At 39.9% G+C, this 23,967-nt stretch overlaps 1 protein-coding gene across 4 annotated transcripts in view; it reads left to right on the top strand.

Annotated features, from left to right (window-relative positions):
- MVB12B (multivesicular body subunit 12B) overlaps positions 1–23,744 on the top strand; it is a 102,645-nt gene extending 78,901 nt beyond the window's left edge. For all 4 annotated transcript variants that reach the window (XM_075835476.1, XM_075835477.1, XM_075835473.1 and 1 more), the window contains 3 exons: positions 8,086–8,141; positions 9,362–9,421; positions 19,824–23,744. In XM_075835476.1, the coding sequence (XP_075691591.1) occupies positions 8,086–8,141; positions 9,362–9,421; positions 19,824–19,910 (203 nt within the window). In that variant the 3' untranslated portion in view covers positions 19,911–23,744. The remainder of the gene's footprint in view (positions 1–8,085; positions 8,142–9,361; positions 9,422–19,823) is intronic.
- The last annotated feature ends 223 nt before the right edge of the window (positions 23,745–23,967 follow it).

The raw sequence follows: 23,967 nt of genomic DNA, 5'->3' as shown, positions 1-23,967 counted from the left end.
AGGTTACTATTGAATGATGGCAAGTAGAAATCTTGAAAACTATAAGGAATTGATACAGAAAGTATATAGTAAAATTTATAAATTAAAGCACGATTTGCTGAAACCGGATACCCCTTTAGGCAGGCTTTACATGAGCATGTTCGGTCCGTAAAGGACCGAACACACTGCAGGGAGCCGGGCTCCTAGTATCATAGTGATGTACGACGTTAGGAGTCCCTGCTTCGCTGCGGGACAACTGTCCCGTACTGTAATCATGTTTTCAGTACGGGACAGTAGTTGCACGGAGAGGCAGGGACTCCTAACGTCGTACATAACTATGATGCTAGGAGCCCGGCTCCCTACAGTGTGGTCGGTCCGGGAATTGCGGCCGAAATACGTTCCGTCCTTTACGGACTGAACATGCTCGTGTGAATCCAACCTTAGGCCCCGTGCACACGGCCGTGCTCCTAATCACAGGCCGCGATTGTGGGAACGGCCGGCCGCGGACAGCCGCCCGCATTCTCGGCCCGTGCTCCCATACAAAGTATGGGAGCAAGGCCCGTAAAACACAAAAGATAGTACATGTAAATAAATGGGAAGGTGTCCGTGGACAATAGAAGTGAACGTGATTTTTACGGTCATGTGCAGAGGGCCTCAAGGTCATGGATGACAAATTTGGATATGTGATTTACAAAATTCTGTTAACATTGACTCTAATGGAAGCCGAATACCTAACTTTAATAGAACGAGGGGTCCTCTCCCCATCCCCATGACTTTTATTGATTAGAAAAGCAGACGTTTTTGATGGTGAGGGAGGGGACTTCTTTGAACCTTGTGCAATAGAGGGAACCTTGCTTAAAGGTGGTTTATCAGCTTTCGGTTCCACACACTTACTGCAGGCTATGCCTGACATTGCTGCTCAGTCCCATTTAAAAGGGTTGTACAGGATTAGAAAAACATGGCTGTTTTTTTCCAAAAACAGTGTCACGCCTGTCCACAAGTTTTGTGTGGTATTGCAGGTCACCCCCCGTTCACTTTTAATGAAGCTGTGTTTCTATACCAGACAGAATCAATAGATAGGTGGTGTGCTGTGTCTAGAAGTTAGCAGCCATGATTCTCTAATCCTTTACAACCTCTATTAAGTGAATGAGGCTGAGCTGCAATACCAGACCTAGCCTGTAGAAGAGAGTGGCGCTGGTTCTGGGTAAAAAAAAAAAAAAAGCACACCTATTTCTAATATTCTACTACCCCTTTAAGGAAGCATGAACACTATTTCACCTTGGTAATTATATCCCGTTTCTTGTATGTCCTATAATTTTCTGCATACATACAGTGGTCCACAAGCAAAGCAGCTGGGTGGATGGTGGGTGAAGGGGTTTCAGAAGTGGAATACTTGCAGTTGTGGCCGTAATTCATTGTACACACAGTCTTTTATTTGGTTGTAATCTGTAATGAGAGGTAATTTATATACTAATCAGTGTACGGTAACAGCAGGATGATTTCCATATTAATATAATATTTTATTATCATTTCAGGCAGAATTTAGCCATCCATGTAGGCAGCTCAATTTTTGTGCCGGCTGAATGAATGCTTTTTAGTGTGCGGTCTCCAATTACCAGACAAAACAATGCATTTTATTGCTTCGTCTGCACAAATGCAAAGATTTTGCTTCTTCTGGGTGTCACCACTTTCACTTCTTATATATAGTAGGGGAAGGATCTTTGGCGCTCGCGTCTGAAAAACTTTAGTTAGAAAGGAGATTCTTCCATTTGTGCCGTATCTTCAGGTTACTGTCGTTGCTTATATTAGTTTGGGTTTTCGATTACAAGAAGACCGGTGCTAGAGAGATCCTTTCCACTGGTCATGGAGCACTGCCTTCAGTGTTGAGTTCCGTAAAGGGGTTGTCCACTTTGGACAATCCCTACTTGTTGAAAGGGTCCCTTGCTAATAAGCTGATCACAAAGTGTCTCCCTTCTGGGAACCCAGCGATCAGCTGTAATCCGTGAATAAACCTGGCAGTAAGTGTTCTATTTACTTCAGCGCCACCACTGCTCATTTAGGTGTTTAATGTTCCTCTCTGGTCTGTTTTTATTGAAAGTATTCCAGATTTCTGTGTATGCCTAAATGGGTCTACTGTGACTGGTTTTTGGAATGGGACATATCCTTTACGCAAAATGACTGTTATGGTGGTGATGGCTAACCACATTGATGTTGTTTCCTGGAACGTCCAAGGTATGGGTGAGGCCAATAAAAGGAATGCTATTTTCTGAGCCCTTAAATCCCATAATAACTCTATACTGTGTCTGCAGAAGTCATATATAATACCTGAAAATCTGCACCTACGTAATAGACCGTGGCTAGGCCACTCATTTCACTCCACTATTTAGCACACATGCCAGAATAGTGAATATACTTGTCCAAAAATGTTTAATTTCAGTGAGGCTCGGAAGGTAGGTTCATCTAGCTCTTGTGTAGAATATATAATGTCACATTTATTTTGATTGTAGTATATTTCCCTCCACCTTTATTCTGTAACCGTAGTAAACATAGCGTTGTCTTTTCTCCGGAGGAAAGACGATACTCTGGTTTCTCTGCTTTTCATAGATCGCCATCACAGATTGATCTTGGTATTGGTAACACCAGTATTATTCCTATGGTGACAAAAGTAGAATATCTTCCTCAGATCATTCCCTGCTGGTAATAGTTCTATACGTTTTCCGTGAGGTAATACTTTATGGAAGTTGAATCCATACTGGCTTCCTATATTGGGTAATGGGGAAGCTTGCCATGATACTTGATCAGTCTTAACGCGAATAGTGTGGAATGCCTTCCTAAGAGGATCCTTCATGAGAAGGCTTCTCATTAAACATCGCTCTAGAATGAAATCCACAAACAGAGCACTTACATCCGCCTGGCAGCTCAGAGTAGATGAAACGGAGAGTGAATTTGTGGACACTCCATCAACCCTCAACAAAAATAATTGACTGGATGTACAAAAGTTTTTTGAATGACCATCTACTGGAAATGACTGAATAAAGATATAGAAGTGGTGGAACTCCCTTTAAAATAACAATTTATATTCCTCCAAACATAATAACTCTACTGCAGAACTTCACACCTACCTTGATAATATAAGTCTGCTCTCATTTATCGATCATCAAAGATCTCTGTTAGAAAATCCTCTTATTTTTTAGGCGCTTGAGGAGAAAATGGCTTACCTATGGAGATATATAAGGAGTACTAAGACACACTATTGACCAGATTAGTACAGGTCTGTCAGGAATTCATGCTGATTGGAGACTTGCCCGAGTCCATGAAAGAAGCAATAGTGGTCCTGCCTAACCCGGCCAAGGATCCCCTATTAATGGAGTCTTACAGACCAATCTCATTATTAACCACAGACAAATTTTTATAGCTTAGGCCCTAGCACAATGACTCATGAAAGTAGTCACGCATCTGGTGCATGAGGACCAAACAGGCAAATAATGTGGCTGTATTTACCTACGACTGTGTCACCGAGAAAGTAGCATTTTATTCTGATCTCCTGCTGTTTTTGGGAAACACTGATTCCTCCTCAATCAATGCAATATCCCTTATTACTGAATTCGTAGCTCATTCCGGATTACACCTCAATTTCATAAATCGGCACTGCTGCCCATAGATGACCTACCTTTTGACCTCCATTAGTATCTCACATTCCACTATTGGTAGTCTGTGGCTTTAAAGAGGCTCTGTCACCACATTATAAGTGGCCTATCTTGTACATAATATGATCGGCGCTGTAATGTAGATTACAGCAGTGTTTTTTTTTTAATTTAGAAAAACGATCATTTTTGATGGAGTTATGACCTATATTAGCTTTTTTCTAATGAGTTTCTCAATGGACAACTGGGCGTGTTTTTACTTTTTGACCAAGTGGGTGTTGTACAGAGGAGTGTATGAGGCTGACCAATCAGTGACCAATCAGCGTCATACACGTCTCCGCATTCATTTACACTGCAGATTGCGATATAGCTATATCGCTATGTGCAGCCTCATAAACACACTATAACGCTACTCATGTGTCCTGACAATGAATATACATTACCTCCAGCCAGGACATGTCTAATATGTTCTACTCTGATGTTATGCTGTTATATGTGACCTGTATTGGATTGGATACTATTTTTTTTGTAGTCCTGTGTACTTCAGACGAGGGAGGGGGGTATTTTTACTTATTTTTTTTTATTTGTGTATTGTCGCATCCTCCTTCAATGTTTTACATCGGGCTTCATTTCTATTCGTACTCACACACACCGTTACATTCGTAGCGTCTGTGCAAGGTACTGCAGCGGTCTCCCATTCACTAAGGATAGGCCATACATTTTAAAATCCCGGATAACCCCTTTTAATATTTAATACAAAAACGTTTTAATTTATGTAATGAAATTACAATTTGGTGCATCTCAGAGCAGGAGAGGGCATAGTACTTGAGGAGGAGGCAATTTGCCTTATTTATATATATATATATATATAGATATATATATATATATATATATATAATCTCTTATATGTAGCAGCTTAGCAATAAGTAGCACATTTTTAGGTGCACTACATACCTGGCCCATGAGATTTGTCCAACCTCATCTTTTAAGTGTATATTGACCTTAAGTGAACCAACATGCACATATTAGGGAAGTGTGGTGTGTGTGTATATATTATGTGTGTATACAGTGAAGGAAATAAGTATTTGATCCCTTGCTGATTTTGTAAGTTTGCCCACTGTCAAAGACATGAACAGTCTAGAATTTTTAGGCTAGGTCAATTTTACCAGTGAGAGATAGATTATATATAAAAAAAAAAAAAATCACATAGTCAAAATTATATATATTTATTTGCATTGTGCACAGAGAAATAAGTATTTGATCCCCTACCAACCATTAAGAGTTCAGCCTCCTCCAGACCAGTTACACGCTCCAAATCAACTTGGTGCCTGCATTAAGGACAGCTGTCTTACATGGTCACCTGTATAAAAGACTCCTGTTCACAGACTCAATTAATCAGTCTGACTCTAACCTCTACAACATGGGCAAGACCAAAGAGCTTTCTAAGGATGTCAGTGACAAGATCATAGACCTGCACAAGGCTGGAATGGACTACAAAACCATAAGTAAGACGCTGGGTGAGAAGGAGACAACTGTTGGTGCAATAGTAAGAAAATGGAAGACATACAAAATGACTGTGAATCGACATCGATCTGGGGCTCCATGCAAAATCTCACCTCGTGGGGTATCCTTGATCCTGAGGAAGGTGAGAGCTCAGCCGAAAACTACACAGGGGGAACTTGTTAATGATCTCAAGGCAGCTGGGATCACAGTCACCAAGAAAACCATTGGTAACACATTACGCCGTAATGTATTAAAATCCTGCAGTGCTCGCAAGGTCCCCCTGCTCAAGAAGGCACATGTACAGGCCCATCTGAAGTTTGCAAATGAACATCTGGATGATTCTGAGAGTGATTGGGAGAAGGTGCTGTGGTCAGATGAGACTAAAATTGAGCTCTTTGGCATTAACTCAACTCGCCGTGTTTGGAGGAAGAGAAATGCTGCCTATGACCCAAAGAACACTGTCCCCACTGTCAAGCATGGAGGTGGAAACATTATGTTTTGGGGGTGTTTCTCTGCTAAGGGCACAGGACTACTTCACCGCATCAATGGGAGAATGGATGGAGCCATGTACCGTCAAATCCTGAGTGACAATCTCCTTCCCTCCACCAGGACATTAAAAATGGCTCGTGGCTGGGTCTTCCAGCACGACAATGACCCGAAACATACAGCCAAGGCAACAAAGGAGTGGCCCAAAAAGAAGCACATTAAGGTCATGGAGTGGCCTAGCCAGTCTCCAGACCTTAATCCCATCGAAAACTTATGGAGGGAGCTGAAGATCCGAGTTGCCAAGCGACAGCCTTGAAATCTTAATGATTTACAGATGATCTGCAAAGAGGAGTGGGCCAAAATGCCATCTAACATGTGTGCAAACCTCATCATCAACTACAAAAAACATCGGACTGCTGTGCTTGCCAACAAGGGTTTTGCCACCAAGTATTAAGTCTTGTTTGCCAAAGGGATCAAATACTTATTTCTCTGTGCACAATGCAAATAAATATATATAATTTTGACTATGTGATTTTCTGTTGTTTTTTTTAGATAATCTATCTCTCACTGGTAAAATTATCCTAGCCTAAAATTTCTAGACTGTTCATGACTTTGACAGTGGGCAAACTTACAAAATCAGCAAGGGATCAAATACTTATTTCCTTCACTGTGTGTATATATATATATATATATATGTATGTAGATAATGATAAGGGGTTGTCTATGGTAGACATTCATGTCTGATAGGTGCATTTCCCAGAGGTGGGACACGTATCTATGTCCTGAACAGAAGTTTCCGTAAATTGGGAATCACAGAAATTGCGTATCTCACTGTCTTACGCTGTTTCTGTAACTACCGTGCACCTCTATGGGAGTTACGGAAACAACATTACTCATCCAGCTGGGCTGTTTACGGAATCCCGGGCCGGTCTGCCCGGATTCTTCATCTGCATGTGGTGGACAGCAGGCACCTCACCAGGCGGCACAGGGTTGGGGGACCCGCATTAGTGACATATTTTGTGGTCGCAGTGGTGGGACCCACATCTATCAGACACTTATGACATCTCCTGCAGATATGTCATAAATGTCTGTCTTAAGACAACCTGTTTAATGAAAAAAACATTGAAACGAAAGTCACAGGTGCTCTTTAAGGCTAAGTTTCCATTTGTTTTAATTTAATTTTACATTTTAAAATTGCCACTGAATGGAGCAGTCGATTCGCGGAAGGGGAAGCACAGTACTCCTTGTAGTCCCTATGACAACTTTTCTGGTCTCTGCTGTTACTGGGCAGCATTGTCATCAGGGATATGGATATGAAACAAGATAGTATTCAGAATAATTACAGCTGATCAAATTAATCAGGATGTGGGATCTATATCCACATGACAGTACTGCCTGGCAAGGGTTGAGACCAGAAGTGTTGTCACCAGGGCAGCACTTCTAAACTCTGCACCTTCGATAGCTTGCATCTGAGTTATCAAATCAGCATATTTGGAGATCTTTCCTTTTCCGACATGACACATATGTGGTAGTTATGATTGAATATATAATGTTGGCTCATAGTTGACGTCTCATCTCGTGTATTATATTATGAGTGGTACATGATTCTAAGCGCTAGCATACCCCAGCTGTAAAATCTCCCCCACGTTTCTGATAGACAGGCCAGAGAACGTGCGCGCAGAGTCCATATTAATAACTCGCTTTGGAAACGTGAGACTTTAGTGTTTGCTAATCCTACCATAAAGTAATTAAATTTAACATTGATGTAGTTTCCATATTTATGCACAACACACGCACGCGAAATGTGTTTTCTAATCTGCGGAGGAAGAGGACACGCTGACAGCCCTGGTGAATGTCTGTGATTTGACATTATCACATTAATAACACATCCATTCTTCAAAGCGTTTTTAAGCATGATCTGTATGATAAAGGGCATCTCCTTAATTACAAGCTTGCTTAATTACAGCTGTGTGGAAACTCGTTTGTTTAGGAGGATGCTAATTACACTGCTGAGCCCTTGGCATGGGCTGGCGTTCTGTATTCCGTACAGTGGCAGAACGCCCAGATGAAGTGGCTTCAGCTTTAATGACTGCAGGTGACACGGAGAGAGCTTGTTATTCCGAGCGGCGGTGCCCTAACTCTTATATGACAGACCCCCAGATGAGAGCGGCTCTGTGCAGACCCGGCGAGCAGGAGACATTTCTATGAATAACCGTCAGAACCGTATCTATGCTGTCACGTAATCCGCGGCGCAGTTTTATGGGTTTTTGAGAAATGAATTGACGGCGTTGGCACAACTATAATAAAAAAATGTAATTCTTTGCTGGGTTGATTACAGATCTGATATGGTTTATAAATGATTGTTGTCTGGGCAATGGTGTCATTTTTGTGTATTGTAGCAATTTGTCATTTTTGAAAAAACGTATTTAGTTTTATCGTCTTTGCTCATCATTTCTGTCCGTTTCTTTTTCAGCAATGGATGGAGTTCCCTTTATGATTTCCGAGAAGTTTGCATGTGCGTCAGATGCGGTGAGTGTACAATCTGCACCATTGCAGGCATATCCGGCTCATTCGGGGCTTTTGCGTGTAACCGCTGATCATCGTTTCTACATAGACTGTTAAAGGGGTTGTCCTGAGATTTGAAAAACAGGTTTACTTACTTTCAAAAACAGTGCCACTCCTGTCTAGGGGCTGTGCCGGGTATTGCAGCTCAGCCATTCACATCAACAAGGCTGAGCTACAATACTAGACACAGCCCGTAGACATGAGGCGCTGTTTCTAGAAAGAAGGTAGACTTATTTTTCATATCCCAGACAACACATTTAACTTGGGCCATTTTCTTCTCCTGTGTTGGTGACCCGCCTTCTGTCATTTTTCCAAAAGTTAGCTGACACTGATACTCATCCTAATATATAGAGGCGTTCAATATTCTAGTTTTACAATCCTTTAGTCTATATGAGTCCAGATTTCACTTGGACTGTTTTATTATTTAGTGTGTTTTTACAGATATAATAAATAATCAATCATTCAATTATTTATGCACCCACAAGACTGCTGGCAAGAAAAAGTTTGACACCCAATAAAGTTTGGTAGAATTTTTCGTTTAAATACAGGATTATATAGGCCAGTTGGTATTCTAAAAATAAATGTATGTGTGTGTGTGTGTGTGTGTGTGTGTGTGTGTGTGTGTGTATATATGTGTGTGTGTATATGTGTGTGTGTGTGTGTGTGTCTGTGTGTGTGTATATGTGTGTGTGTGTGTGTGTATATATATATATATATATATATATATGTGTGTGTGTGTGTGTGTATATATATATATATATATATATATATATGTGTGTGTATATATATATTAGATGAACCTTTATAGTATCTACATTCTTAGTCAATTTGGATTAATAATTCATCCTCTTGCAGTTCATAGATCTATACAGTTTATAACTAGATTATGTGTGTATATATATATAGTGTGTTTATGTGTATGTATGTCGGGTTAACGGAATGTTTTCTAGCTGAGAAATTCTTCGTTTCCTTGGTTTTTCTGCCCCCATGTGGTCACTAGTAGATTTGCAAGGCATTGTCATTGATCACAAGTGCTTATGGCAAAATATTGTTGTTCTGGTCGTCGCTTGTGTTAAGAAAATTATGCAATACGCTTTTTGCAACACAAAGATTCCAATATCAATCATTTTTAATTGAACCTCTTAAATTTTGGTTAATCAGAAAGTTGTTTTTTTTTGTTTTAGATGCAGCAGCTTGATCTTTTGGGGATTACAATCAAGTCCCTGGCAGAGATAGAGAAGGAGGTAAGAAAGAAAAAAAAGATTTATTTTTGTGTCCTTTTAAGACCTATGTAAGTACCTTTTCAAACCTTCACTCCTGGATAAAAACTTAATTTCCATGAGAATGTATATATTGTTGGCAGAATAATGTAAAGACGCATGCTAAGGAAATTGGGTCATTCTCTTGTGAAAAACATCTCATCTTCTGACCATAAAGGGTATGTGCACATTTAAAAAAATAAAATAAATTCTGTCTGTGCTCCAATGCATCGAACATAAAAAATGAAGTCATTTTGCAAATAGTTTTGATTAAAAATATTCTACAGTTTTAAGTTAACCGCTTTTAAACAGACCTATGTGCACCAGGTTGATGCAGCTGCTACAGATACAGTCCTGTATTACCCTCCTGCTTCTCGCTAACTTTCTCCTAAGGCATCTGCAGTCAGAACAGGTAAACGTTCTTCACAAACAACATGCTATAAATCCCTGAGGAGACTTCTGAGACGCGTTTTCTGATTGAATTCTATGTTTGCACAGCAATGTCAGTGTGACACGGGCACGCATGCTAGTGCTTTGGGACCGACGCGTAGAGAGTAACTCTACCAGTAATGCCCACTGAGCTCTGAACTTGCAGCCCCATAAGCAGTCATGTCAGAGAAAGCAGAAATCAGCCAACAATAGTGTAATTTCAACCTTTTTTAGGTGCACAGATACATATCTAAAAATATTTATTACAAAGTTATACATACTTTTTAGGCCCTTTTTATATCTCGCTATGGCCCTCCGTTTGACATATACATTGGAAAAAGCTCCCGAAGTATACCTCCGACAGAAGACTGAGACCTATCCCTCTATATAGAAATAAATAAGTCATCTATAGGCTCCCATTGTAAAAAAAAAACATATATCATGGCTTATACTGTTTTGCTTAATAATGTTGTATAGAATAGTGTAGTCTGCTACGCTATTCCATACTTTTTATCTTTTTTGCATGTCACAGATCACTAAAGATGATATTCCGCATACATCTCCGCTGTTCCTTTAAACGTACTGCTAGTTTTTTCCCTCTCATGTTCATACAGAGCACATATATATATATATATATATGTGTGTGTATATATATATATATATATATATATGTGTGTGTATATGTATGTATATATGTGTGTGTGTGTATATGTATGTATATATGTGTGTGTGTATATGTATGTATATATGTGTGTGTGTGTGTGTGTGTGTATATATGTATGTATGTGTGTGTGTATATGTATGTGTGTATGTGTGTATGTGTATATATATATATATATATATATATATATATATATATATATATATATATAGTACAATAGAATTTTCCGTGTTTTTTCATGGCTTTCTCTCTCGCTGTTCTTCCTCTTTGCTTTTTCTTACCCTTTTTGTTTCTTTCTTCTGTTCCCAAATGGCTAGAGATTCGTCTTGATTATAATTGCTGTTAGCCACGCATATCTAATTTGTGTCTTTTTAAGAGCTAATTAGCGAGTACTCGACATCTTTATGTGTTGTGCTCAGATCCAGTCGCCTCCTTGCAATTCAGCTCCAGGAGGTTTATGTTTGACAAACAGTCTCCCACTCGACTACAGTAACCCCTTCTGTTCCAGAAATGACTGATTCTATTGTAGGGGTGTTGTTTGCCCACAGTGATACCGTGTCTTGTCACAGATGAATACTTGTTGCAAGTAATATTTTCACAGCATCAATAGGATACACAGACAGGGTAAGTTACAGTAAAACTCCTTGAACCCAGTTTCAATGGTGCCAGGTTTTCAGATATTCTGGATTATTAAACGGTTATGTGGGGACGAAAAATATTAGTAGTGTAGTAGTCACTGCAGTATATGGTCCCCCGCCGCTATAAAAATCTAAGAAAATCTCACAATCATCATGACAGGGGACCGGAATGTATATTAGCGAGTGTACTCACATACTGCAGATAGTGCACTGCTAATAATTTTCAGCCCCCACTTAACTGCTTTAACTCTTAATTGTAATGGTGGAAACCTTCTAAAAACCAAAAATACAATGTTAACATAAAATATTCTACTATTATTTTTATTGCTTAATCTCAGAAGTGTTCTCTCTGCCACATTTGGTCTTGTGAATTTCCATATTATACAGTCATTTTTTGATGGATTATTAGACGTTCTGGATTATCAGATGCCAGTATAAGGAATTTCCCTGTATGTCATCTCTGATCAAGCATTTATTGACCAGGCCATTGGGAGAAGCAGTTTGTAATGTGGTTCCTTCCACATAACTGTATATAACAGTGCTTCTCAATCTTTTTCTACTGGGGCCTTACTAGCCAGAATATGGTGATGTCTGGGCCGCACTATTGGCAGTAGTTAGGTTTGCCACAAGCCCAGTAAATTACCAGCCCAGTGAATATTTACGACGGGAGGCCGGTAATGGTAAAATATATTTTTTGTACTGCCAATAGCAAGTTGCTTATTTGGATTGGACGCTCCTCCCTGACAGGCGGTCCAGCCCTGGGAACACCAGCAGTGTCCGGACTAGATCAAGTGAGAGATTGCAGCGGGCGAGGCAACAGATTAGATACTTTAATGTAGACTGTGTAACCAATGATTCATCACAGTCCTGGACCACATACTTCCACTGGTGGAGGGTCTCAGTCTTTTACCATACCATGGACCATGCCCTTATTCACACTTGGGTAGTATACCAACAGACAAGTACCTTATGTGATTGATGTCAGGACTTGCTAAACCAAAGCTTCTCGAAAGCTCATTTCTATATATTTCCTGGCAATACAAGTTGTTGTTCCCCTATCATTCGAGTACCATCAAACTACAGCAGCGCCAAATCCTTCAGATAATGCAAAGAGACCATTTGAGAATATTAAGTTGATCTAGTAGTAACACTTAAACATTCTGGCTGCCTACAACCACCACTAGGGGGACTTTAATAAAACAATATGCAGATTGGGTTCAATATGTTAACAGTATGCAGTAAGCTCCCTCTAGTGGTGACTGCGGTCAGTCAAAATTGTATCATGTTCGGTTAGGATGCCACAGCAATATGGGGTTATCCACGAGTTGCGGTGAAATTACTACGACTGGTGAGTGACCTTATAGCTTCTCTGTGACTTGCTCCACAATTATCAATTGGCTTTTTTTTTTTACTTATATGTAAACAAGTTGCGCAAGAGTTGTTGTAATGCTTGAATTTTACTGAGACTTGTTATTGGGCTACAAAACCCTGTAAAGATATATTAAGTAATTAATCCGGACGGAATATTGGAACTGTTTAGAAGACTTTATTTTGTTTGCAAAGAATATGCTTTTCGGGGCTGCTTTGCACACACGATAATGGGGCCCAAGTGGGAGAATTTAGTTCTGGTTAATATTTGTCAATCTAGAAGTGTTCTTCACAGAATTATAAAATATATAGCTGGTACGGTTGAAAAGATACCGATTCATCAAGTCCAACCTATAATCCTACCTTGTTGATCCAGACTAAGGCAAAACTCCATGAGACGGATACCAATTGCCCCATCAGGGGAAAAATTTCTCCCTTGCCTTAAAGATGGCAATCCGAATAAATCCCCAGATCAACGTCCCTTCCCCAAAATCTGGAACCTGTAAAATTGTAATACTGTATTTTTCAAGAAAGGCATCCAGACCCTACTTGAACATGTTAAAAGAATCAACCATCACAACATCCTGTGGCAGGGAGTTCCATAGCCTCACTGCTCTCACAGTAAAGAATCAACCATCACAACATCCTGTGGCAGAGAGTTCCATCGCCTCCCTTCTCTCACAGTAAATAATCCCGGTCTGTGATGATGGTGAAACCTTTTTCCTCTACACGTAGAGGATGCCCCCTAGTCCTTGTTACAGGCCTAGGTGTAAAAAGAACATTAGAAAGATCTCTGTACTGTCCAATTATATATTTGTACATTGTAATTAGATCGTCTCTAAGCCGTCTTTTTTTTCTAAACTGAATATCCCCAAGTTTGATAACCTTTCTTGGTACTGCAATCCGTCCATTCCCTTAATTACCTTGGTCGCCCTTCTTTGCACCCGTTCTAGTTCAGCCATGTCCTTCTTATACACAGGTACCCAAAATTGTACGCAATATTCCAGATGTGGTCTGAGGTTTGTTCGTTCAGACCCCCGATGATCAAACATTGGCAGCCTATCTGAAAGATAGGCCATCAATGTCAAAGTCCCCCCATAGAACTCCTTTAAAGCGGATCTGTCATCAGACTATGCTGCCCTATTTAAGCACAGCATATTATGGGGACAGCTCTGCTCTCCTAATAGGAGCGTTAAAATAATACAGCTGACTCACAGTTATGAGTCTGGGGTATTCATGAGGGCAGCATTCCTCTTCCCTTTACATCCGCCCATTTCAGTGGTGATTTACTGCTGGCCGCTCTGTATCTGCAGACCATCAATAACTATATGGATGGCAGGGAGAAGCGAGGGGGGGGAGAGAGTGCTCCCCTCATAAATACACCAGACTATTAACTATTAGTCCGCAGTATTCTTTCAACGCTTCTATTAGCTTTGTGCCGTTTTGGTTAAGGATGGGTTCACACTATGTAACTATGTAACACTGCGTTTTTGTCCTTCATTTAGCGTGTATATCGGGAAAGCTAAACGTGTCCGTAGGAGGCCAAAAGTGTGTCCTTTTTGGCTTCCGTCTGGCTGGTAAATGTTCGTATACTTGAAGAAATAAATAGCGTAATAGACTACCCTTTTGTAAAACCAAATACCATATTTGCCTATAGGTGACAGATGCCAACGTTTGGCATTGGTTTAACAGATACGGCATGGGCTTTTCAATAGCTGTTCATGACTTAATCGTTAAATCGATGTCATTTTAGCCTATGAGTGACGGATATGTTAAAGGATTGCCTAACCGTGGCATCCATTATCCATAGACTATGACTAATACGTCATAAAAAAAGCTCACCAAATCCTATATTAGTCTATGGGTGACAGATGCCACTGTTAGGAATCCATCACAGCCCCTGTTTAACGTATACTTCAGGAGCTTTTCCCAGCGTATATGTTAAACGGACCTGTCCCCTACTATACTATATTTTATACTATGGAGGAATAGCATAAAAAGTCAGTGACTACATTAAAATGGACTTTTCCAAATGAAGTAGTAGGACAACAGCATACGTCTTCAAAATAGTGTATTTATTCTCAAGACGTCCGCAAAAAACAGTCAACGTTTCGACCCACGGTGAGTGAGGGGGTCTTTCTCAAGCCTAACATCATGTCAAAAAACATCACCTTAAATAGGTAGATGTAAAACATCACGTGATACATTTCAACCAGTGGTCGTAATCCGCATCTCATAGGTGAATTATACATTTATATGATTCACATTAGTAACATTACTTCATATTAAAAAACGTGTAAAAAATGACATACATGAAATATATTCAATACAACAGTTAATGTGTATACCTCAATCATTATTTGGCTATACGAAAAAAAGCGGAAGAGAAGTTCGCCACACTACAGCGCCCAGCATCGATCACGGGATTATACTGCGCCTGCTCCACAATCCAAGAAATGCCAAAACACAGAGGTTTCAAAAAGTAGCGAGTCTAACTCCTCTAGGTTGGACTAAACAAATCGGCAAATGAATGATCACATTAAGCATGTATCCAACGCACACGTATCTAAACGATCCCAGCTCGCATAGCCCTAGTTCAATAATGAAGTTCAATAGGAAGTAAACCCAATGTTATACTCAAGGACGTCGTGACCACGCAACCAAAGTCACGTGTTCACAAGCGAGTGAAGTATGGGGTCGTTTATAACGGATTTATTCGTTAAACCAACGGATAGTAACAATCTTCTTTTATATAATAGTAATCATCCCAGACACACTATAGAGTCTCTCCCATGGAGTCAATTATTACGAGTTGATAGAATTGTGTCCGATACAACGCAGAAACATGTTCGAATAGCTCAGATGTGTAAGAAACATAGACGGATTGGAAACTTAACCATTGGAATTAAAAAACAAGGGTAAACAAGACGAACGAATACCATTTATATCAACATTTGGAAGCTTGAGCGGTCGTATTAGTAATATTTTGCGAAAGAATTGGCCAGTAGTGTCCAAAGGATATAGTGAGATTGTTGCATTGGGTGCACCACCCATCATGTCCTACCGGAGAACTAGGAACATCAGAGATCCACTAGTAAAAAGAAAGACACACAGAAGTTTCTTTATCCTTCCAAAAATGGAGATTTTCCTTGCTTGAATTGCAATAACATTTTAAAGGGTGCCAAGTTTCAGCATCCTTACACTGGGAAAACCTTAAATATTCCACATAGATATTTCACATCTCTGATGTTCCTAGTTCTCCGGTAGGACATGATGGGTGGTGCACCCAATGCAACAATCTCACTATATCCTTTGGACACTACTGGCCAAATCTTTCGCAAAATATTACTAATACGACCGCTCAAGCTTCCAAATGTTGATATAAATGGTATTCGTTCGTCTTGTTTACCCTTGTTTTTTAATTCCAATGGTTCAGTTTCCAATCCGTCTATGTTTCTTACACATCTGAGCTATTCGAACATGTTTCTGCGTTGTATCGGACACAATTCTATCAACTCGTAATAATTGACTCCATGGGAGAGACTCTATAGTGTGTCTGGGATGATTACTATTATATAAAAGAAGATTGTTACTATCCGTTGGTTTAACGAATAAATCCGTTATAAACGACCCCATACTTCAGTCGCTTGTGAACACGTGACTTTGGTTGCGTGGTCACGACGTCCTTGAGTATAACATTGGGTTTACTTCCTATTGAACTTCATTATTGAACTAGGGCTATGCGAGCTGGGATCGTTTAGATACGTGTGCGTTGGATACATGCTTAATGAGATTATTCATTTGCCGATTTGTTTAGTCCAACCTAGAGGAGTTAGACTCGCTACTTTTTGAAAACCTCTGTGTTTTGGCATTTCTTGGATTGTGGAGCAGGCACAGTATAATCCCGTGATCGATGCTGGGAGCTGTAGTGTGGCGAACTTCTCTTCCGCTTTTTTTCGTATAGCCAAATAATGATTGAGGTATACACATTAACTGTTGAATTGAATATATTTCATGTATGTCATTTTTTACACGTTTTTTTAATATGAAATAATGTTACTAATGTGAATCATATAAATGTATAATTCACCTGTGAGATGCGGATTACGACGACCACTGGTTGAAATGTATCACGTGATGTTTTACATCTACCTATTCAAGGTGATGTTTTTAGATATGATCTTAGGCTGGGGAGAGCCCCTCACTCACCGTGGGTCGAAACGTTGCCTGTTTTTTGCGGATGTCTTGACAATAAATACACTATTTTGAAGACTTTGAGACGTGTGCTGCTGTCTTACTACTTCAGCCTCTTTTGAAAAATTGCTTTATGCCAGAGTGGGTTTGCCTGGCTTGACAGCGTGCCCCGCTCCAGAGATCGGGACCTGTGCTGCTTTATTACCCTTCTCTTTGGTTCATTAAAATGGACATCACAAACGGTATATCAATTACATCAAAATTTTGTAGTGCATGCAAACTGACTGGTGGAGCATGCCGGAGTATTCTATTCATCTGATCAGAATTAATAATTCTCTCCATAACATGTTCGATTCTCTTTTTTTATTTTTTTTCATATTTTAAATATTTTAGTTCTATTATATTATATTATTTTTAAACAATGTACAGTGAAATGTAAGTTGAGACATGCACTATTCCAGAAATTTTTATAGACGGCATTTATTTTCAACACAGAACTGTATGACAGTCTTTAAAAGATATGTCCATTACAACCAATTTTTATTGTTCCAATGCATCCAAAATAAAGAAAGCAGCTAATTGATTAATCTCGATTAAAAATATCCTACAGTTTTGTGTCTACATCTCCTATCTTCTTAGCACATGCAGAGGTCTCCATGGTTACAGACTACAAATGACTCCTATGTAGTCTGATCCTGCAGTCATGTTACTCCACTCCCTCTGCCCCCTGTTCTTTATAATAGAAGAGAGCAGCAGACACTTTGACCTATCTAATGTGTGTGTGTGTGTGTGTGTGTGTGTGTGTGTGTGTGTGTGTGTGTGTATTATAATCTAGAGATAATATATGGGTTAGTCTGACGACTACTGTAAATTAAAAACATTATTAGTACATTAATACAGGTCATAAATACTCTTTGTTTTATAGTAGGGATACGATGTGTCCACCCTTCCCTTTGCCTGAATTTGGTTAAGGACTCCAATTTCTTATGAAGCAAATTCAATACAATATTATGACGTGCATAAAAATCCTTGACAGGCCACTATTCACATCACAACCGCCGGATGGCCACACATGACACACACAGCATAGAGTTTTGCGAAATCATGTTTTTGTTTTTTTTCGAAGCTGGTCATCTGGCACCAGCTTTGAGATAAGAGGAAAGGTAAGTAAAGACACAGCTGTACATTGTTTCTTATAATAGACACCTCAACTGCTGCAGAACCTCTTCTTGAAGGTTAAGGGAAAGATTTCTTCTTGAAAGTTAAGGGAAAGATTTTTGTCCACGATTGATAAGTATTCAGAGTCTTGAAAAACGCAGGAGAAAGCAGATATGTAGGTACAATTGGGTAAAGATAAAATGACAGTAGACTTAAGGGGATTTTACACAGGACGATTATCATGCAGACTAGCATTAATGTAACGCTGGTTGACGATAATTGCCCTGTGTAAACGGGAACGATTAGCAGATGAACGAGCAAACGCTCGATCGTCTGCTGGTCGTATCATTTAAAAAAAGTAAAATATTATCGTTGTCGACAGCACATCTTCCTGTGTAAACAGGAAGACATGCTGCCGACATGATAATAATGGATGGGGTCGAAGTAACCACCGCTCGTCCCCATCCATAGCTCCGTGTGACAGGAGCAAGTGAGCGCCGATCAACGATGTCTCATTGATCAGCGCTCGCTGCATCGGCCGCTTATTAGTGTCCCCTCCATAAGTTTTGCTCGCCTTATGGTGTTGTACGCAGGGCATAATACTTATGGATGCCTTAATGGGTAACTAAACTTAAAAAACTTTTGAGATGTTCTAGAAGTTTTGATTGGTGGGGGCCGAAGGTGATTGGTTTTGCTTGAAAAGCTGAGCGAGCGGTGTACAGACTCATAGACTTTCTTCTACAACACTCCGGGGAAAGCCGGTCAGATGAGTGCTTCTGCCACTTAGCTTTAGCGATGGTTGGGGGTCTCAATGCTCAGACCTCCACCGATCAAAACTTCTGACATTTTAAAAGTTCAGTTACCCTTTTAAGTATTCGTTTTTAGCTGCAGCCTTGTTGCCTTACTGGGTTCCAACTGGGGAGGTGGGTTTTCAGAATTGTAGGCTCTTCAGAGCTGCTGTTTGCAATGAAAATACTGACCAGGGAGATGAGGATCATCCTTGATGCCAAAATATCCGTTCAAAATAATATACTTACGTCTCTGGTCAGTATTTTCATTGCACTGAAAGAAAGCCCTACATTTTATCCTGCTCTCCGGAGTCTGTCATCACGATTCAACTCCCCCATCTTTTCATAAAGAAGGTCTGCAGCATCTGAGGTGCGTTATGTTCGGCAGTGGCTTTATAACGCAGATGCTGAAGAATGTACAGTAGGGAGCAGTACATATCCGTTAATCAGTGGTTGGCACAGGAGAAGGAACGTCTTGAAAAAGCGATCTGTGACAGACCACTCCTGCAGTAAGAGATAAGCAGCGCCTATGTAGCGCCACTCATCTCTACAATCGTCCGGTTCTAATATATTATTTACAGACATGTGAATAGAACATTTTCTATGTCAATATTAGACCATCATCCAGTGACCAAATAAGATCCCTATACAGTGTTTGAATAATATCGCTATGCTATGACCGTGTATACCTCCACACAGTGAATGAATAATACCGCCATACGGTGACAGCGTCCATGCTAAAGCAATCTCTGAGATGGCTTCAGATCTGTGATTATTATATACGTAGCACATGTATGTATATTTTCAGGTTAGCAGTCCCACAGTATAAATAAGGTAACTAGGCATTGGGGCTGTGTGTACTGGCCTACAAAATAAGATTGGGATTGCAATGATGGAAGATCCTAAAATCGGTACAGCTCCTAAAAAGGCTTATGAATTGTTTTGCACATATCCATGCTCATAACGTCCATGCTTGCTTTTGAGATACATTTTTTTTTATTTATTTTTTTGAGATATGTAGTTTGATCATCGACCACAAGATGGCAGTGCTGAAATATTGTTTGAACCTCACGCTGCGGACTTAAAACCAACCACCTTATCCGTATAAATAATATCCGGCTGACAACCTTTTCCGCTTTGTCTTCCCACAGTATGACTACAGCTTCAGAACAGAACAGAGCGCTGCAGCCCGCCTGCCCCCCAGTCCTGCCCGTTGCCAACAGATGCCCCCATCGTGAGCGAGAGGACGGTGACTAATGCATTTGAGGCGCACAAGTACTACTGAGCAGAACCCATTGCTGCTAACCATAACTTGTAACCCCTGCCCTGCCAGAGTGGCAGACGTGAAGAGTTGGTGGATTTTTTTCTAACGGAATCTGTTTTTGTATTGGTATTTTGTAAATATAGCTACTTAAAAAGAAAAAAAAATACCCATGTTGAGTCGTATTATGAGTGGCGAGCTCTCTGCGGCTCCGCGCTCTCCAGTGTTAATCTATACTAAATTTGTCTGCACACTTCCAGCCTCTCTGTAGAAGCGATATCAATGAGCAGTCAGGGACAGTGGCCATTGAAGACGTATGTCGCTTTAACCAACGGCACGTACTTAAGTCCTAATCACATCTACGATTTCTTGTATGTCGAAGCCTAAGCATGCTTCAATAGAAAGGGGCATTGTGCATGACAAATAAGACCCTATGATGTTCGTATTCGTAATAATCTTGTGACCATTTCATTAAAGGAGTGTTTTGTTTTTTTCCAGAAACAGCGCCACTTTTGGTCATGGCCTGCGTCTGGTATTGCAGCTCAGCCTCTTTAACTCAAACAGGGCCAAGCTACAATACCAGACCAGGCCCTTGAACAAGAGTGGCGCTGTTTCTGGGAAAAAAGCAGAACTTTTTTCCTAATCTTAGACAACCCCCTTGTAGCATGAAACATCCATGTGTTTTGTAGGTGATCCTGTCTTCATTTAAGGTTCCATATTATTCCATGCGACTTCAGTTAGTCATCTCTATAGCGTTTTTAGCTATCTAGCTTTTCTAAACCAAGTTGTTGAGATGCTAAGGTGTTTGTTACTCAATGCCAGGAAGACCCCCAATCTTTATACAATGTTAAAGGGAAGATATAGCCAGATTATATGCAGGACTTTTTATTCTTAACACGCTCGATAAAACCTCTAAAGTTCTCCTCCCACTGGAAAAAATAAAGGGTTGAATATGTTCTTCTTCTTCCATCCTCATTGATTAAGTAAAGGACATGGCCTGCCTTGGAGGCACCATTCACGGGTAACTGCATAGGGAATATCGCAACAGGTCCATTACTCTGGACTTCTTATCAAGACATAGGGTGGATACATCAAATGAAGGGTTGACGTGTCCTAAAATGTGTGCTTACCCCTTTAAACCAGAAACTTTTAGCCATAAACACTATATTGGTCTACAGAATTGAAACTCAGAGGAACTTGTCCACCCATGTACCCATGTTGAGGCCCCACCTCTGAAGTTTCTTCTGTAGATGCTTGTATATCAGCGGATCATCGCTGTGTGGCAGACCATAGTTTGGACAAACCCCACCACTCAGTAGTATGGGTGGTGACCGGATAGATCTCCAACTGGGCCATACACTTGTCATATTGACTCGATCTGAGAACCTAAAGCTTCTTGGTGGTCACTGTGGACTTCTGTTTAGTCAGAAGATGGCTATAAACCCAGCCTTGTCACTAGTCTGACGGCAATGACGATTCTGACCACCCTAGTTTTAAGACCATGATTATGGGCACTGTATGGGTATAGTTTGCAGATATTATTTAATATGGGTCCTCAGTCTTTGATCAGACTTCAATGTCAGAGTATATGGGAATCTTAACAACACAAAAAGATTAAACAATGGCAGGCAATATGAAATGACTCAGATTTTCTATCTTTTCGGAACTTGCCAGAACGAAGTTTTTTCTCCGCAAGTTCCTTACATTTTCGGGCACCCATACGTAACTTACACGTCTTTAGCTTTTGTGTATAAATAATTTTTTCCCCTTATGAACCTAAAAGCAGATTAGATGTTAGACAGATGGCATAGACCAGATATTCTGTGGGGTGTTTAGATTTCTTTTTGTATAAGACACATACAGGATACATTTCATAACCAACAGATTTCTTGTAATTATTCTTTTAAATTAAAAATGCTGAAGGTTTACGAGAGGCAATTCTGCAGGCTGTAATACAATATTGTGTGAGAGCTGGACTCTTAATTAAATATTAAATAGACTTAAGGAAAAAAAAAATGGATTCTGTAATTTCAAAAAAAGATAAACCATCTGCGTTAGTTGATCGTCAAATATTTTAACTGGTTGTTGTCCTATCAGGACTGACGTTTTTGGAGGGTTTTTTGACCTCCTGTATAGTGAACAGTATAAAAAAAACCTCCAAAAACTTCCGTCCTGATGGGATAACAACCAGTTAAAATATGTGACGATCGTCTAACTCTGATCGTTCATCTTTTTTTTTAATTTACGGAATAAATATTTTCTGCTGCAGCTTTCTGCGTTGCCCATGACCGGGTTCCAAGGAACAGCAGGGTTCCTGGAGATCCAAGTCATAGACCAGTGATTGTAAATTTGAGATCCAAGGTGCAAGGAACTATTGAGCGACAGAGGTTCATTTTCTACTTTGATGTGTAAAGTTCTGTTTAGGATTTGAACACGTACGGGGCACTTTGTAAAGAGTATAAGATCATTTCTGTATACCTCGATATATAAGATAATTGGTGTAACAACACAAAGGGAACCCTCAGAAGATTCCCGTAGATTACGGTTTCTTCAAGTAAAACTTAGTTTAATACTGTAGGGCTAAAATTCACGATCATCTGACGCATATTTAATTCTTTCCATTCTTTAGGCTCTTTCATAGTTCACATTTTTTAGGATGTAGGGGGCGCTTTCAGGTTAATACATATGAGCTCTCTATTACCAGCTAATTTTCATTAATCTATTGCTTGCATTAGTACTGCGGTGGGCAACTGGTGGCTGCATCTTTGTACTATACACGGTAATCACTAAAGTGTCCTGCAACATGAAGTAGTGTATTAGGGCAGCAGAGCTTGTACTCTGGGATATAAAAATTATATACCCCAAAGTCAAAGACCCTTGGAGGTAATTTGTTTCATGATCTACATCAGGCTTTTTGACTTCTAACAGGATTTCCCTCCCTATGCACATTTATTGCGTATTGATGGGTTCTGCCATAAATGTTTGTACGGTGGGATTCCAACTTCTGGTATCAACATCGAACCTGAGAACAGGCGTTCTCTGCCGTTTGGCAGGGTGAGGTTGCCGCACATGTGCGGTCACCCTTAATTATAGTAAATTGGAGAGATGTGACTTAAACTATAATGGAGAGTAACTGAGGGTGTGTATGGTCACTTCTCTGTTGCACATGGTGGATATAGGACATTGAATGTAATTTGTGGCCTTCCGATGAAGACATGGACCGCATCTGAGACCTCATAATGTGATTGGTTGACCGACACTGTTTAGTATGTAGATCTAATCTGGTACTGGATTGACGTTTCCCTCTCTCAATCTCTGTAGTCACTAGGAGAGCGGATCCCCTGATTGGGATGTGCAAGGGGTCTTAACAGTTACAGACCAAATTCATAAGTGTATGGCAGTACAGTTTACCTTAAAGCTAGGTGCAAACAAATTACGAGCATGTCCGCTTCTTCCGTAGAATCCTTATTCATATTTTTATTTTATTTTTTTTACTATATGTGTTTATAATGCCAAACTGACACTATGGTCCCCCAATGTCCTGTGGAGTCACTGGTCCGTGATCTCTCCATATATGAGACGTGCAATTTGCACAGTGCCAGAAGAACAAACAAGGAAATCTGTCCTGAAATGTGCTATTCTATGCATTTTCTGTTAGGATTTCTTGGAAGTGTGCAGTATATGTATACATATTATTTTATATTTATTTAACAAGACACCCTGTATTTTAAGAAGGGGATTTTTTTTTTTCCTGTGATATTAGTGTGTATTCTTAATATAATTTGTTAAATAAAAGATTGTCTTTAACCTCTTCCTTTTGGATTTTCTTTTGGTAATTAATAATTAACAATTTATAAAAACTGTTGTCAATTTGCTTTTCTCCTATAGCGGTCCAGATAGAAGTACTTGCAGCCCGAATTAAGATATTTAGCAGCTCTAATGCCAATCCGACACCCGCAAATAAAATATTTCATGTTTTTAAAAAAAAAATATTGGACATGTTTTTTTTAATTTATTGATTAATGTATGTAATC

The sequence above is a fragment of the Rhinoderma darwinii genome, chromosome 8 (assembly GCF_050947455.1).
Source record: "Rhinoderma darwinii isolate aRhiDar2 chromosome 8, aRhiDar2.hap1, whole genome shotgun sequence".
Lineage (NCBI taxonomy): Eukaryota > Metazoa > Chordata > Amphibia > Anura > Rhinodermatidae > Rhinoderma > Rhinoderma darwinii.
This window is presented reverse-complemented; position numbering and strand designations above follow the sequence as displayed.